Genomic DNA, 15,641 nt, shown 5'->3' on the forward strand with positions numbered 1-15,641 from the left:
GTTATAGCTGTTTTAGTTATTTCAAAGCCTGGTGGCGGCCATCTTGAAAATGACTGTTTTAACCCATTTTCGGATGTCAGATTTTGGTAGACTTTTTTTCTATTGATCAGTATATCCAGTTGGAATGAAAACCACTGAGAAACCTTTTGTTGCAATTTGTTGTGGGTTTGGTGGTTGTTTGTCATAAATTGACCCGACTATTACTACTACAATTTGTTATGGGTCATTCCATAATTTCCTTAGACTAGTATCCATCTTGTGACAAATCCTTAGACTCATGCATCCTCTCCTACCCCCTCCTTCCTCCCCACTTCCCTTGTTTCTCTAAGTTTCCCTCTATTTTGTCCTTCAATCCTGTTGTTGGTGTTTTCCCCCTCTCGTTCTACTGTTCATTTTGTTCCGTTGTATCCTGATGAGTCCAGTGTATCCAAAAATAAGTCCAGTGTCCAGTGTATTCACTTTGTATCCAAAAAAATTAAAATAAAACAGCACAGAGACATGAGCTTTGACCTTGTATCCGAGAAAATAAAACAGGACGGAGACATACACATCGATTTGTAATGCAATACTTGTTCACTGATGTTCCCAAACTTTTTACATATTTGATTTCATCACACAGTGTTTTTACCACTATTGTCCTGACTCTCATTTCCGAGGAAACATGCACACACATGCACGCAAAAATTGTACCAGTGATAATTGGAGCAACGGGAATGATGAAGAAGAACCTCATGGAGATCTTAAAAACCATCGCTGGAAATTTTACCACAAACGAACTACAGTTGGAAGATGTCTGGGGCTCAGTGACGATCCTGAAGAGAGCCCTCATAACAAAACTTTGAGCATCAAGAAAACTTCACAGCCTGGTCCATGAATCGTGACCCCCCCCCCCTCACCCGCAACACCAACCTAAATGGAGGTGAATACTTCGAGTCCTGGGAGGACTCCATTCCACCTTCTTAAACCCACATATAGAGATAACGAAACACACACACACACACACACACACACACACACACACACACACACACACACACACACTCCCACTCCCACTACCTTACTTATTGTGCATAATTAGATATCGAGATGTAAACCCCAAATTTGCATTTGCTTGAATTACTGAGAGACTCATGCCAAATCACCCTTGAACGAAACCCATAACTCGAAGCCTCCATTTCAAAATCTTGACATCGTTTCCAGCTGGCAGTCGATGATATGACGATCAATCTTCCTTAGTGGCATGATTACCACAACAAAATACAGTGCAAAAATTTACCATTTTATCCTCCTATTTTAACAAATGTAAACAAAATGATGTAGTCCACATGTCCTTTCGCTTGGCTTGCTTGTATTCCAAGATGATGGATCGCAAATGTGGTGACATGACACGCACACCCTCTATTGAAGGGGGAGTGACCAAATGTTATCAAAACAACATCTTGTTTGTTGCCATATTTTCCAGTGTATAAAGCACACTTTTTTAATTGCCAAAAAAGGTAAAAGTTGGGGGAACGGTTAATACACGGGTATGGAAAAAAAGTCTTAAAAACCATCAATGCTGACTTTCAATTATATTCCAAATGAACACTTTTGTAGCAGTCGGAACTGCTGTTAAGCTCAATTCCACAGTTTAAATTTTGAAAATCGGTTCAGGTTTAGAGTCGGTACAGCGTTTTATTAACCGTGTGCGGAAATTAATTTTTTTTTTAAAAAAACCAGAGACACCCGGAGTTTAGGTGTGTGCCGTATATTGAGCCTTGCGGCTCAAACACCATTAAGCACAAAAGAAGAAGAACACCTGGTCTCACAACAAAAGAAGAATTATTCACAATAGCTACAGTCCAATAATGGAGCACCCACTTCAAATAAGCTTGCGTTGCAAGCTTCACTCGTATGTCGTGTTCAATAAGAAGACACTGACCAAAAACAAGTTTCCAGCTGGCGTAATTGTTCATGCGCAGCAGAAGTGGTGGATAGACGAGGGACTTGTGGTGATGACGATCTTTTTACATACATCATTTTCTAGATGAACATCCGATGCAGGCAGAATTAATCCACCAAGCTTGTTTTTTGCATGCTGGCGCTATGCAAGGAAATACTGGATCATGGGGCATGGTTTAAAACTAGGAATAACCAATCAACCATGAGTACTTTTCTATATGAGGGCAGGAAATTGATTCAATAGAAGAAGAATCTCACGAGAGTGAGGAGCCACGTGGGACGGTGAAGCTTTAAGAAGTACCAGTGCTGCTCGGTTCTTTTGGTTCTCTTGGTTTTCCCTCATTTCTTTCAGCAGTTCCTAACTTGATTCCCGTGGATTATTCACGTCGACCAGGCGAACTTTCTTCCTTCACAGGCCTTTGTATTTCGAGGAACATTAGCCACATCTTGGTGGAACCACCACAGACAAACTTTCCTGTTTCCCGGACTTGGTATTTTCATCAGTTGAAAATCAACATTTCGTGGCATGTTTCCCACCAGGATTTTCAACCCGGATTCTGAGGAGCATTGGCCACATGCATCTTCCTTGAACTATCATCATTACTTCCGTCGCTACGTTGGCTGAGCATTATGCTGAATGGGAGACTGCCGGCATTCATCGGGGGGATGAGAAAGGTCGATCTTCAACCAACCTATTATTTTTGAGGTCAACATCAGCCAAAAGGTCAACATAGAGCAAATTTCTGAAATCCTCAATTTTCATCTCATTGACTTGAAATTTGAACATGATCTTCACAAAAATGACCATCATGTGTCAGGTGGTCTGGCAGCCATATTGGATCAAAGGGAAAATCTTTCAAAATCTTCGTAGGAGAAACTGCTTCACCGATCAATGCAAAATTTAACTAATTGATCAACTACCCATGGGACATATTGTTTGATAAAGATGACATCATCATTCACATGGTCTGGTAGCCATATTGGATCAAAGAAAAAGAAACAGTTGGGGTTCGCACCTGGTTTTTCTCCAAACTGTGCAGGGTATGTATTATATGAATACCATCTCGTTTCACCAGGAACCATCCATCCATTAGGACCATACTCTGTGCAGAGCGTTGGTGCCGCCGAAGCAGTCTCCTTGGCTATTGGGAACAATCCTGGACGGGTCGCCACTCCGACACAGTATACCAGCATGCTGGCACTCATTTTGCCGACCTCGGAAGGATGACAGGCAGAGTCAACCCCACCTGGTGTTAATTCAACAGCTGAGCGGGATTTGAACTCAGGACCCTAGGATCCCAAGCCCACTACCTTAACCATTAAGCCAACACCAGGCATACCAGGAACCGAGTCTGCTGTAATTATCTGTTGCTTTTCTTTTCTTTGTGGAATCATATACTTTTTAATTTGAGTGAGATTATACTGTCCTTTGCTGGAACAAGAGGAATTCTGATTAGGTTTTGTTCCTCCTGAATATTGTAAACTTGTCCTTTCATGCAATACCTTCAACTTTTGTTGTTCATGAGGAAATGATATCTGTTACTGAAGTGTCACTATCGTATGTTCCATCATAGGATTAGGGAATTTGATGGCCTTGTGAAACTCCTGCATAACTACCAAGAGAGCTCCACTTGGCTACTACAATGGTTGAATGATATGCTCAAGCAGCAGGAGAAATTACAAGCCATCAAGATTGAGGACAGCAAGGCACTGGAGGAACAACTGCAGAAGCAGAAGGTAGGAGTGGCCACAGTCATAAAAATGCACATTAACAGCAATGGGATGCTAAGGCCATACTCATCTCATGTTGACTAACAACAACAAATAAAACTTGCACCGATTGTGATCAATGTCATCTTCCATTCCAACAGAACTTTGCTTTGGACATTGAGAAGAACCAAGCCAAAGTGGATGAATGCCAGTCATTGGCCGAACTGTATTCTACCACAGCAAAGGTTAAGTCCAACAGACCCGGCCTCAAACACCCGCCGCTCGTCTTACAATTCCCTTTGAGGTCAGAACTTTAGACACCAACCATGATGCTGTGGTATGCTCCTTCTCTTTTTGTTTCAGGACTGTGAATTACATCTCCTGGTCTACAAAGCCACGGTAGACCCTCCGATGAAGTCTCCCTCAAAGCACAAAGTTCACTTCACATCAGACAACATATTGCAAGAGGTCAGAGGAGCAGCACAGCTTTCCAAACAAACCATTCAGCTGATGAAATTTCATACTATACTCATTCATTTGCACTGCCGATAATCAAGTGAAAATAAACTTTCGGCCATCATTGATGTTGACAGTTTTAGTTTACTTTTTGAAAAAAGAAGTTAGTCATGGTAATTTTTTGATTGCTTTTATTGCAGATCTCAACTTCACTGAAGTTATCATTCACAGTTTTCTTATTGGCTATCACCGCTGGTGCTGTTATGGTTACATGTGATGCATACATACAAATTAAGATATTTTTTTTTGAAAGTAGATTTTTCCAGAATCAAAACAAAGAACTGTATAGTTATTTGTAGGGGGTGGGTGGAGGGTGGGAGGGGGGGAGGTGGTTAGTAGTGTCTTATCAATTTGTGCGGGAGTTTAAAACACAAAGCTGATTTGTTGTACCCAAAGGGTGTTCAGCAAATCTTCATCTCAAATATGGCTGAAGCAATTGTTTTTGTACTCCTTGCATCAATGTTTGTTTCTTTTAAATTCTCATTCCTTATCCAGCTCTTGCTAAGTAATGTGTAAGCACATGACAATTGTATTTGCATTTGTTTGTTTGTAAGAGTTGTGACCATACTGTAACTCATGAGTTTTATATTTTTGTTTCTTATCTTTTCAGTACATGACACTGAGGACTCGCTACACTGCACTGGTCACTATGACAAACCAGTATGTTAAGTTTATTAGTGAGACACTGAAAAGGCTGCAAGAGGGAGAGGTCAGACAAAATCATTCAATATTTATTGTCCTTATTTATTCGTGATGGAAAACATACTAAAAACTTGCAGATCTTACAATAAGTAAATGAGCTTCCTAATCGAGGCTGACAAAAGTATATATCAAGTTATGGCATTAACAAATTTGATTTCATTTTAACTGTTTCTGTTTCTGTTTCTTCCCACCCATCTCCCAAATCTCTCAACACATTCCTTCAATCACAAAATTCCACCCCATTTCCATATTTATTTTCTACACAACAGAAGAATGCAGTGGTAGCATCACAGCAGATGCAGCAGGAGGTAGAGTTGGCTATTGTGAGGTTGACGGAGATCCAGGGGGAGCTGGACCAGCAGAAAGAGTTGGCGGAGACTTACGCACAAGAAAAAGCAAGGGTCGAAGAGGAAGCCATCCAGTTACGAAAACAAATGCAAGAGGAAGCTAAACAGCGTCGTGATGCTGCCGACACTGCTGCCCAACAGAAACAGGCCATAGAGCAAGAGCTTGTGGAGCTCAAGAAGCAGTCAGAACAAGAGATACGCCGACATTCTCAGATGGTCAATGACGTTGTGATACAACGACGGCAAATCGAGGAGGAAATTCACATTATCCGGCTGGACATGGAGAAGGCATCGAAACAGAAGCTGGATGCTGAAGGAGAAGTCTCTCGAATTCAGGCACTTGCAGATGAAGCGGAAAAACAGCGGAAGCAAGCAGAGGAAGTTGCACTGGGCTACCAGAAACAGGCAGAAGAGGAGGCAAAGAAGAACAAGGATGCTGAGAAAGAACTGCAAAAACGGATTAAAGCTGAACAAGAAGCAGCTAATCAGAAGAAAATAGCTTTGCAGGAACTTGAGAGGTTGCGCAAGGTAGCTGAAGAAGCTCAAAAAAAAAAGGATCAGGCTGAAAATGACGCCAGGAAGCAAATTATTACAGCTAAAGATGCTGCTCAGAAGAGCATCAAGGCCGAGGTTGATATGAGACGAGTATCCTTTATGGAAAAAGTAAACGAAATGGAACAGACACGAAAAGAAGAACAGACTATATTATGTAAGCTTGATGAAGAGGCAACCCGGCGTAAGAAGCTTGCTGAAGAAGCAGAGAAAGCAAGACATGAGGCTGAGTTGGAATTGGAAAATTGGCGACACAAAGCCAATGAGGCGCTGCGTCTCAAAGAGCAGGCTGAGGAGCTGGCACGGCAAAAGAGCCAGGCACAAGAAGCTGCTGAAGAACAAAAAGCCGAAGCAGAGAAAGAGGCCTTGAAAAGATCAAAGGCTCAGGAGACAGCATTGAGACAAAAACAAATGGCGGAGGATGAGCTTGAGAAACAACGGCACATTGCAGAGAAAACTCAACAACAGAAATTGGATGCCGAGCAAGAAGTGACACGCCTGCACATTGTCATGGAAGATGTGGAAGAGCAAAAGTCATTGCTCGAAGAGGAGCTAAAGAGGCTTAAGGAAGAAGTGATCGAAGCACAGAGGCAGAAGAAAATGCTGGAGGAGGAGCTCACAAAGGTTCGATCCCAAATGGAAGAATTGATCAAACTAAAAAACAAAATGGAAGAGGAAAACAAGCACAAGTCAAAAATTGAGAAAGAGAAAACCCAGAAGATAATTGAAGAGGAGGCAATGAAAATGAAACAAATTGCCGAAGAAGCATCACGTGTGAGAGCCATGGCCGATGAAGCCATGCATCAGCGTCGCATAGCTGAAGATGAGGTTGCACAACAGCGTGCTGAGTCTGAGCGCATCCTCAAAGAGAAACGTCAGGCCATCCAAGAAGCAAGCAGGTTGAAAGCTGAGGCTGAGATTGCTTTCAAGGAACAGGGGCGTGAAAATGAACGCCTTAAGCGCCTTGCCGATGAGGAGGCTCACCAGCGGAAGCTGTTGCAAGAGCAAGCCACAGAACAGAAGTTGGCAATTGAAGAAGAAATGGCTCATCTGAAGCAACAGTCAGACCTGGAACTCCAAAGACAAAAGATACTGGTGGAGGAAACCATCACACAGAGACGCCACATTGAAGAGGAAATACATATACTCAAGCTTGAGTTTGAAAAAACTTCCAAGGGTAAGCGTGATCTTGAAACTGAGCTTGTACGCTTGAAAATGACCGCAGAAGAGATGCTGAAGTTAAAAGAAGATGCAGAAGCAGAAGTCACCAAACAGAAAGATCTTGTTGTGAAAGAATCTCAAAGAAAGAAAGAGGCAGAGGAGGAACTGGAACGTAAAACGCTCATTGTGGAAGAGGCTGCAAGAGACCGAAGGGCAGCTCAAGATGAGCTAGAACGGTTGAAGAAAGCTGCAGAAGAGGCTTTGCTATTGAAGAAGCAAGCCGAGGATGAATCGGCACGTCAAGTGAAGTTGGCAAACGAAGCAGCAAAGAAACGTATTGAAGTGGAAGAGAAGGCCCGCCTAGCTATTTTGGCTGAGAAGGATGAGGAGTTAAGGAAGCAGCACCGTATGCAGGAAACAACATTAGAACAAATCCGAGAGGAAGCAGAAAGGGCTAACAGAATTGTAGAAGAAGCTGAAAAAGCCAGAATTGATGCTGATACGGAAGCCATGGCCATTAAGAAACAAGCTGATGAAGCACTGCATTTGAAGGCAAAAGCAGAAAAAGTTGCTTTGGACAAATCCATGTTGCAAGAGACTGCAGAGAGGTTGAGACGTGAAGCACAACATGAAGCGGAAAGGCGGGCAAAAGCCGAGGAGGCTGCTCAGCGTATGAAGACCCTAGCTGAAGCAGAGGCTGAACGGCAAAGGACCATTGCAGAGGAAACGATGAAAGAGAAAGCAATGGCTGAGCAAGAGCTTGACCGACTTCGATTGATACTTGCAGATACAGACCATCAGAAGTCTATTATGGAAGAGGAGTTGTTAAGGATGAAGGGAGAGGTGAGTGAAGCACTTAGACAAAAGACTCTAGTGGAAGAGGAGCTTGCTCGGTTGAAGGCACAGATGGAGGAGCTCCTGAAGTTGAAAGCAAAAAATGATGCAGACATCAGGAAGCGTATGGAGATGGATTCTGCAAGCATGCATAAGCTTTTGGAGGAGGAGAATGAAAAGATGAAGCATATAGCTGAAGAAGCTGCAAGGCTTCGTGCAAATGGTGAAGAGGCAGCACGACTGCGGAAAATTGCAGAAGATGAGCTGGCAGAGCAGCGAGAACTTGCTGAAAAACTAGCAAGTGAGAAGCTGCAAGCTGTGCAGGAAGCAGGACAGTTGCGTGTTCAGGCAGAGACAGTAAAACGGCAATATGACCAAGCACAGGAACAGGCACAGAGGCTTTCTGAAGACCGACGCGTTATCCAGCAAAAGCTGGAAGCTGAAACTGAAGCCTTCCAGCACACCCTTGAAGAAGAACGTCAAAGACAGCTGGCAATGAATCTCGAGGCAGAGCGGCTTCGTAAATTGGTTGCAGAGCTCACTAGAGAACGTGCCCGAGCTGAAGAAGATGCTTTACGTTTCAAAGCTCAGATGGAGGACATAAATAAAAAATGGTCACAAGCTGAGCAGCAGACTCAGGAGAAGCTCATGCAACTACAGAAGATAGATAATCAAAAGTCCAAAAAAGATAATGAGGCAAGCAAGCTTCGTATGGCTATTGCAGAGCTGGAGAAAGAAAAAGAAAGGCTGAGGCTTGAATCCGAAAAAGCTCAACAACAAGCTGTACAAGTGAGTTGTATTATTTTATTAGTTGATTACCTTTAATGGATTTCCTTAATTCATCTTTTTATTCTTTTTAATCTTTTGTAACCCTTTTCTTGATTTACATTTCACATCTCTTTTCCTGTCCCTTCCTTGTAAGGATGCTTACTATTATCCTGCTCAGGTACTTTAATACACCTTTTTTGAAACGCTTCCTCTTCTTCCTGGCATAACTGTAAAGTGAACATTGCTTTTTAACAGTTGAAACTATCCATGAAAATGCCGTTTTTGTTATCATCTTGTAGTAGTTTATAAAACCATTGTTGTTTTGTTGCAGACCTCAAAGCATGAAGAAGTATTGATGACTCAACGAATCGAGAAACTGCAGAAGCAGATGAACGATGATTCACAGAAGTACCAAAAAGAAAGAGATGTTTTAATGAAAGATTACAAGGTCGTGAGTGACGAAAAAATTAAGTTGGGAAAGTCATACGAACTGGAATTGGAAAAAGCCAAAGCTTTGCTGGAAGAAGAAGCCAGAAAGCGAAAACAACAGGAAGAAGAAAACAAGAGATTGCGAGAAAAAATGGAAGCAGCTTTTAAACAACAGACTACAACCGAGTCCGAATTGAATAAACAGCAAAAACGTATCTTGGAAGCCGAAAAAGTAAAGGCTCAAGCAGAAAGAAAACATGCCGAACAAGAAAAGTTAGACTTGCAGAAAAAACTAAATGAAATGGAAAAACGACAGAAACGATATGAGGTGGAAAAGAGAGAGGAAATACAAAGGTTGGAGAAGGAGAGGCTAAAAGAACTGCAAAGGCTTGAGGAGCAAAAACGTACAGAGATTCAAAAGCTTATGGAGGAAAAGACAAGGGAAATGACAGCGATGTTGAAAACAAAAAATACCCCAAATGCCATTGAGGTAACGAAGGATGTCCCTATTAATATAGCCAAGAACACAGTTGTGGTAGACACATCGTACATCCCAGAGACAGAAACAAAGATGACATTTGAGAACACGATGGTTGATATTCCATCTGGAAAACCGATCTCTGTTTGGGAAATTTTGTGCAATACAGAATACATTACAGAAGAGAAAAGGAAAGAGCTGATTGAAATGTATCGTTCTCGGAAGATCACCATACAGCACCTTGTCACCATGATCATTGAAATCGTTGAGGTAAGGGTAGGCACATCTTACATCCCCGAGAAAGAAACAAAGATGACACTTGAGAACACGATGGTTGATATTCCATTTGGAAAATTTGCTGGAAAACCGATCTCTGTTTGGGAAATTTTGTACAATACAGAATACATTACAGAAGAGAAAAGGAAAGAGCTGATTGAAATGTATCGTTCTCGGAAGATCACCATACAGCACCTTGTCACCATGATGATTGAAATCGTTGAGGTAAGGGTGGGCACATCGTACATCCCTGAGAAAGAAACAAAGACGACACTTGAGAGCATGATGGTTGATATTCCATCTGGAAAACTTGCTGGAAAACCGATCTCTGTTTGGGAAATTTTGTACAATGCAGAATACATTACAGAAGAGAAAAGGAAAGAGCTGATTGAAATGTATCGTTCTCGGAAGATCACCATACAGCACCTTGTCACCATGATCATTGAAATCGTTGAGGTTAGGGTAGGCACATCTTCCATCCCTGAGAAAGAAACAAAGATGACATTTGAGAACACGATGGTTGATATTCCGTCTGGAAACCCCATCTCTGTTTGGGAAATTTTGTACAACACAGAATACATTTCAGAAGAGAAAAGGAAAGAGCTGATTGAAATGTATCGTTCTCGGAAGATCACCATACGGCACCTTATCACCATGATCATTGAAATAATCGAGGTAAGGGGAGGCACATCTTACATCCCTGAGAAAGAAACAAAGACGACATTTGAGAACACGATGGTTGATATACCATCTGGAAAACTTGCTGGAAAACCGATCTCTGTTTGGGAAATTTTGTACAATCCAGAATACATTACAGAAGAGAGAAGGAGAGAGCTAATTGAAATGTATCGTTCTGGGAAGATCACCATACAGCACCTTGTCGTCATGATCATTGAAATCGTTGAGGTAAGGGTATGCACATCTTACATCCCTGAGAAAGAAACAAAGACGACATTTGAGAACACGATGGTTGATATACCATCTGGAAAACTTGCTGGAAAACCGATCTCTGTTTGGGAAATTTTGTACAATCCAGAATACATTACAGAAGAGAGAAAGAGAGAGCTAATTAAAATGTATCGTTCTGGGAAGATCACCATACGACGCCTTGTCATCATGATCATTGAGATCATCGAGGTAACTTGGCAATCAAAAATTACATTCCGTGGCCTTCGTCGACAACTTACGCTGGAAGAATTGTTGAAAAGCAAAGTGATAAGTGAAGAAACTGCAAAGGATCTTCAATCAGGACGAAAGACGGTGGAAGCAGTGAGCAAATCAATCAAGATTTACCTTGAAGGTTCTTCCAGTATTGCTGGGATTTACATCGAGGCCACAAAGGAAAAGTTTTCCATTTACAAGGCCATCAAAAGGGGACTGTTGAGACCTGGAACTGGTCTGGTACTTTTGGAAGCCCAGGCAGCAACGGGATTCATCATCGATCCCATTAACAATGTTAAACTCTCTGTGGAAGAGGCTGTAGCTAAAGGAGTAGTTGGAACCGAATACAAGGATAAACTAAAATCCGCGGAGCGAGCTGTGGTAGGCTATAGAGATCCTTATTCAGGACAGTTATTGTCCTTATTTCAAGCAATGAAGAAAGAATTGATTTTGAAAGATCATGGTATTCGTCTCCTGGAAGCACAGATTGCCACAGGTGGTATCATTGACCCTCAAGCTAGCCATAGACTTCCTGTTGAGGTGGCCTATAGTCGTGAACTATTTGATGAGAAGATGAATGAAATATTGAGTGATCCTTCTGATGACACTAAAGGCTTCTTTGATCCAAACACTGAAGAAAATCTTACGTACTTAGAGTTGAAGGACCGCTGTAAAAATGATTCTGAGACTGGGCTCTGCCTCCTTCCAATTAAGGAAAAGAAAAAGGACCGAAAAATGTCCTCAACTTCATCTGTGCGAAAACGCAAAGTTGTCATTGTAGATCCAGATACAAATATCGAAATGTCAGTTGCAGAAGCATTTCAAAAGGGGGTAATAGACTACACCACATACATGCAGCTTGCTGAGCAGGAATGCGAATGGGAAGAAATCACAACTGTCATGAGTGACGGAAAAACGTCTTCTGTCATTGTAGATAAAAGATCGGGAAAGCAGTACAACATGAATGATGCCCTTGCCAAGGGTCAGTTGGATCAGCATTCCCTGCAGCTATACCGTGCCGGAAAACTGGCTCTAACAGATATTGTTGACATGATTATGGGCAAGTCAAACAGCACAAGTGGTTTTGGTTCAAAGTCTTCATCCATTGCCAGCAGTGCAGTATCTTCATTCTCAGCAAGCCCTTCACAGACCACAGATCAAATGGCCTGGGATGATCCAGAAGAGTGTGCACCCATTGGTGGTATCCTGGACACACAAAAACTAGAAAAGGTATCTGTAAGTCAAGCATTGAAGCGTGGAATTGTAGACAAGTTCACAGGACAAAAATTACTCGAAGCTCAAGCTTGCACTGGTGGAATTATTGACCCCGATACGGGAAAACGGTTCTCGTTGAAAGACGCCGTTTCCAGTGGACTCATCGAAAATCACATGGCGCAGTTGATAGCTCCAGCTGAGAAAGCTTTCCTTGGATTTGAGGATCCTATCAGCAAAATGAAACTGGCTCCCTCCCCAGCCTTGAAAAAAGGTTTGCTTGAATACGAGTCTGGCCGTAGGTACATGGAGATTCAGTACCTTACAGGAGGACTTGTAGAGCCAGGGAATCCACAACGCTTGTCACTGGAGGAAGCACAACAGAAGGGCATTGTAGACTCTTCAAATATAAAGAAACTCCGCAATATTGTCTCTCACTTCAAGTACCTTACCTGCCCCAAATCAAGAACTAGGATCTCCTACAAAGATGCTCTTCAACGATCCATGGTTGATGCAGAGAATGGAGTGCGACTCCTCGAGGCGAGTGGAATTGTAGCAAACAGAGGCGGCCTGGGCTCAGTCTATGGTTCGAGGCAAGGCTCACGGAGAGGCAGCTTCGACTTGGGTTCCGGTGCGAACCTTTCGGCTCTTGGATTTTCCTCCTCCTCTTCACCTGGCTTTTCCTCGTCCTCCTACAGCACGTCATCCTACTCCTCCACTCACAAGTCGATCAGCTACGGCTATACCCACAGATCGTAATCAAAAAATTGCAAAGGGAATAAAAAAAAAAAAGGTGTTCACCAGTTGCCAAGGCAGGAGCACAATGATAATTTAATTTTGTCGAATGTATTGTAATACTGCTTTTGTTTGTATTTTTTTAGGAATGAGCAAATGTCAGACTCCCAGCAGCAGTACTTTTGTAACACTAGATGAGTTTGGGTGCAGTGCCTTCAGAATCATGTACAGTATGAGATTGCATGCAAGTCTTTAATGGCCTTTATGTTGGTTTTAGCAAATTTCCTTTGGAATGAGTGTCACCAAAGGAAAGGGTGCAGTGCTGTGACTGATGAAATGCCTGAGTTGTAGGTAACATGATTGAAATTGTTGAGTTGTAGGTGAGATAAGTAACGTGATTGAAACAACTGAATCTATCATGATAACGTTTTGAGCATGAAAAAGTACAGTATGCATCTTCAACCATTGATCGGACGAGATGAAATCTATCCCCATGTTGTGCCTCACTTGTTTCATGTGCACGCATCACCAACGAACCAATGTGGACGAATGTATTATTGCTCTTTTACGTACTCAAGTTTTACCACCATCATCCATGCCTCCCGCTCCCCCACCTCAAGGTTCATGAATTCCACCCAAATTATCTTTTTTTGTGACACCAAGGGTTTGGTGTACAACAAAGCTACAAGTTTGTTGCTGGTGTGCCTTTTGAAGGTAGCTTGATTATCACTTTATTATCTTCCATAGACATCCTTCACATTCTACAGTATGTTCTGAAAGTCGCTTTACCCCTCCCCGGTAAAGCAATCATTCTTCAACTCTTATTATACAGATGTGATTACTTACAATAATTGAGTCATCGTATCTGTATGCCTTCCATCATTCTCCTTGACAGAAATTTATCGGGGGTAAAGACACTTTCAGGCCACCCTGTACGATGCTTCTTCCCATTCATAGGATAAGCAAATACCCATTTCCATAATTTGGGGTGGGGGTGGCAGTTTGTAGGAGGGAGGGGTGCATAAAATTTGGCAAAGGATAACATGCATAGCTGAATATCAGTTGCTGTTCATTTTCAAGGACAAAGTAAATACAATGCAGGTAAAACCATTTGTTCCATCCTGCCTGCACTGCAAGGCCATCTTCCCTGGGTAGTGCCAATTCTATAGCTAGCTCCAAATACAGAATGAGGCTATGGTAGACAAATAATGGCCTATTCTTTCAAGCCGACCCACACTATCCTTTTGTCATATAGATGCACTATTTTATCACCAAATGCCTTTTAATAACAAAACAAAAAAAACAAGTGACCCACTCAGGATGTGTAAATAGAAAGGAACTTTCAGAAAGTGGTTTGGCTTTTCTTTTTTGCTACTGCTGAAGCATGCATGCATTGTTTGTGGTTACCGTTTTCACTAAATTCAACAAATAGGATAGATATATTCTGAAAATAAAAAATATATATTTTAGGCTTCACTGTTGCTGATCAATTCAAGTACCTGCTTTGTTAATAAAAGTTTATAAAGCATACCTTTCTGCAGCAAGTTTTTATTTATTTTACTTCGAGTCTTAGACCAAGGCTCAGAGAGACTTGTATAGATTGACAAAATGTTAGCTTGCAGAAAAGTGAGATGATAGACAATCTATTGACAGTGGGAGAATAGGTGGATTCCATAATCAAGGGAATGAGCAAACGGGTAAAGGAACGAGAGCAGGAGAAAGGAAATATTAACATGCAAGTAGAAGGGTTGGATTCCGTTAATGGAGGGGGAAAAGATTTCAGGTAGGAAAGGGAGGGGGTGGTGTTACATGAGATGGCGGTGCACTGCCAACTTGAGGCCTTGGAGGGAAAAGTGAGATTGAACTGTCTGAGCAACATGGCTCCACAAGCAGGAGAATAGAGAAACAAAATAGTTACCCCACACACGTAGCACAAAGCAATTGGTTCAGTCTGTCTGTTTATGATCGAGGAAGCGAAAAGCAGCATTAAGCAAATGGTTCAATTTGTCTGTCTGTTCACAAACGTCAGTTTATGATCGAGGAACAACTTGATTTCAATTGAATGTTATATTTTGAATACAAATCGGAACATGTACTCACAGTTTAGCGGTACTTTGCCTCTGAATTCGAGCCGATCATGCATTCACAGTGAGTTAAAAAAAAAAAAATTTACTTTGCCTGTCTGGCAATCAAACAAAATTGAAAATCATTCCAAACAGGAAACTTACCTTTTTATAGTGATGTCATAAAAGCCACAAACAACAGGCATGAATAATTCATGTAACATGTTAAATAAGGTGGTGTAAGACAGTGTGTCAATGGTGGTTAAAAAAAAGTTCTACAATCTTTTACATCTTTATTTTATTTAAATTCAATGATATACTTGAACACTGTCAAACATGAATCGGCTTGTTGGTCCTTCCAAAAAAAAACTTGCAGTTTAGCAGCACTCTGCCTCTGAAGTTTTCAATATTGTACGCCGTCTCATCCCGCATGCACATGCACACAGTGGCGTAAAGGAATTATAAGTTAAAAAAAAAAAAACACAAAAGGTCATAGCCCCCGTTGTTTTCATAATTTTGCTGTAATGAGTTAAAGGGCTAGCCCATATTTATGTACGACTAAAATGGCCGCCAGTCTACCAGTCGGCCATCTTTAATCAGATCGCAAAATAAAGTGAGATGCAAGTGTATGCAATCATGTACTGCGCTTGTGCCACGTTTGAACAAAATCAGAGCATGCATGTCTGAGAAATGGTTGGGAACACATTTAAGTAACAGAATGGCCACCGATCTCGAAAAAAAAAACATGACGAGTAT

General features: G+C 41.7%; 1 protein-coding gene across 8 annotated transcripts in view; it reads left to right on the forward strand.

Annotated features, from left to right (window-relative positions):
- Positions 1-14,352, forward strand: part of PLEC (plectin) — a 202,636-nt gene extending 188,284 nt beyond the window's left edge. For 7 of the 8 annotated variants that reach the window (XM_085881786.1, XM_085881784.1, XM_085881787.1 and 4 more), the window contains 7 exons: positions 3,516-3,678; positions 3,813-3,896; positions 4,015-4,119; positions 4,778-4,876; positions 5,139-8,552; positions 8,686-8,709; positions 8,863-14,352. In XM_085881786.1, the coding sequence (XP_085737912.1) occupies positions 3,516-3,678; positions 3,813-3,896; positions 4,015-4,119; positions 4,778-4,876; positions 5,139-8,552; positions 8,686-8,709; positions 8,863-12,846 (7,873 nt within the window). In that variant the 3' untranslated portion in view covers positions 12,847-14,352. The remainder of the gene's footprint in view (positions 1-3,515; positions 3,679-3,812; positions 3,897-4,014; positions 4,120-4,777; positions 4,877-5,138; positions 8,553-8,685; positions 8,710-8,862) is intronic. The other variant, XM_085881782.1, reaches the window with a different exon arrangement.
- Positions 14,353-15,641: the final 1,289 nt, after the last annotated feature.

Source organism: Eptatretus burgeri, chromosome 5 (assembly GCF_056783735.1).
Source record: "Eptatretus burgeri isolate ZD-2024b chromosome 5, Ebu_testis_v1, whole genome shotgun sequence".
NCBI classification, from domain to species: domain Eukaryota; kingdom Metazoa; phylum Chordata; class Myxini; order Myxiniformes; family Myxinidae; genus Eptatretus; species Eptatretus burgeri.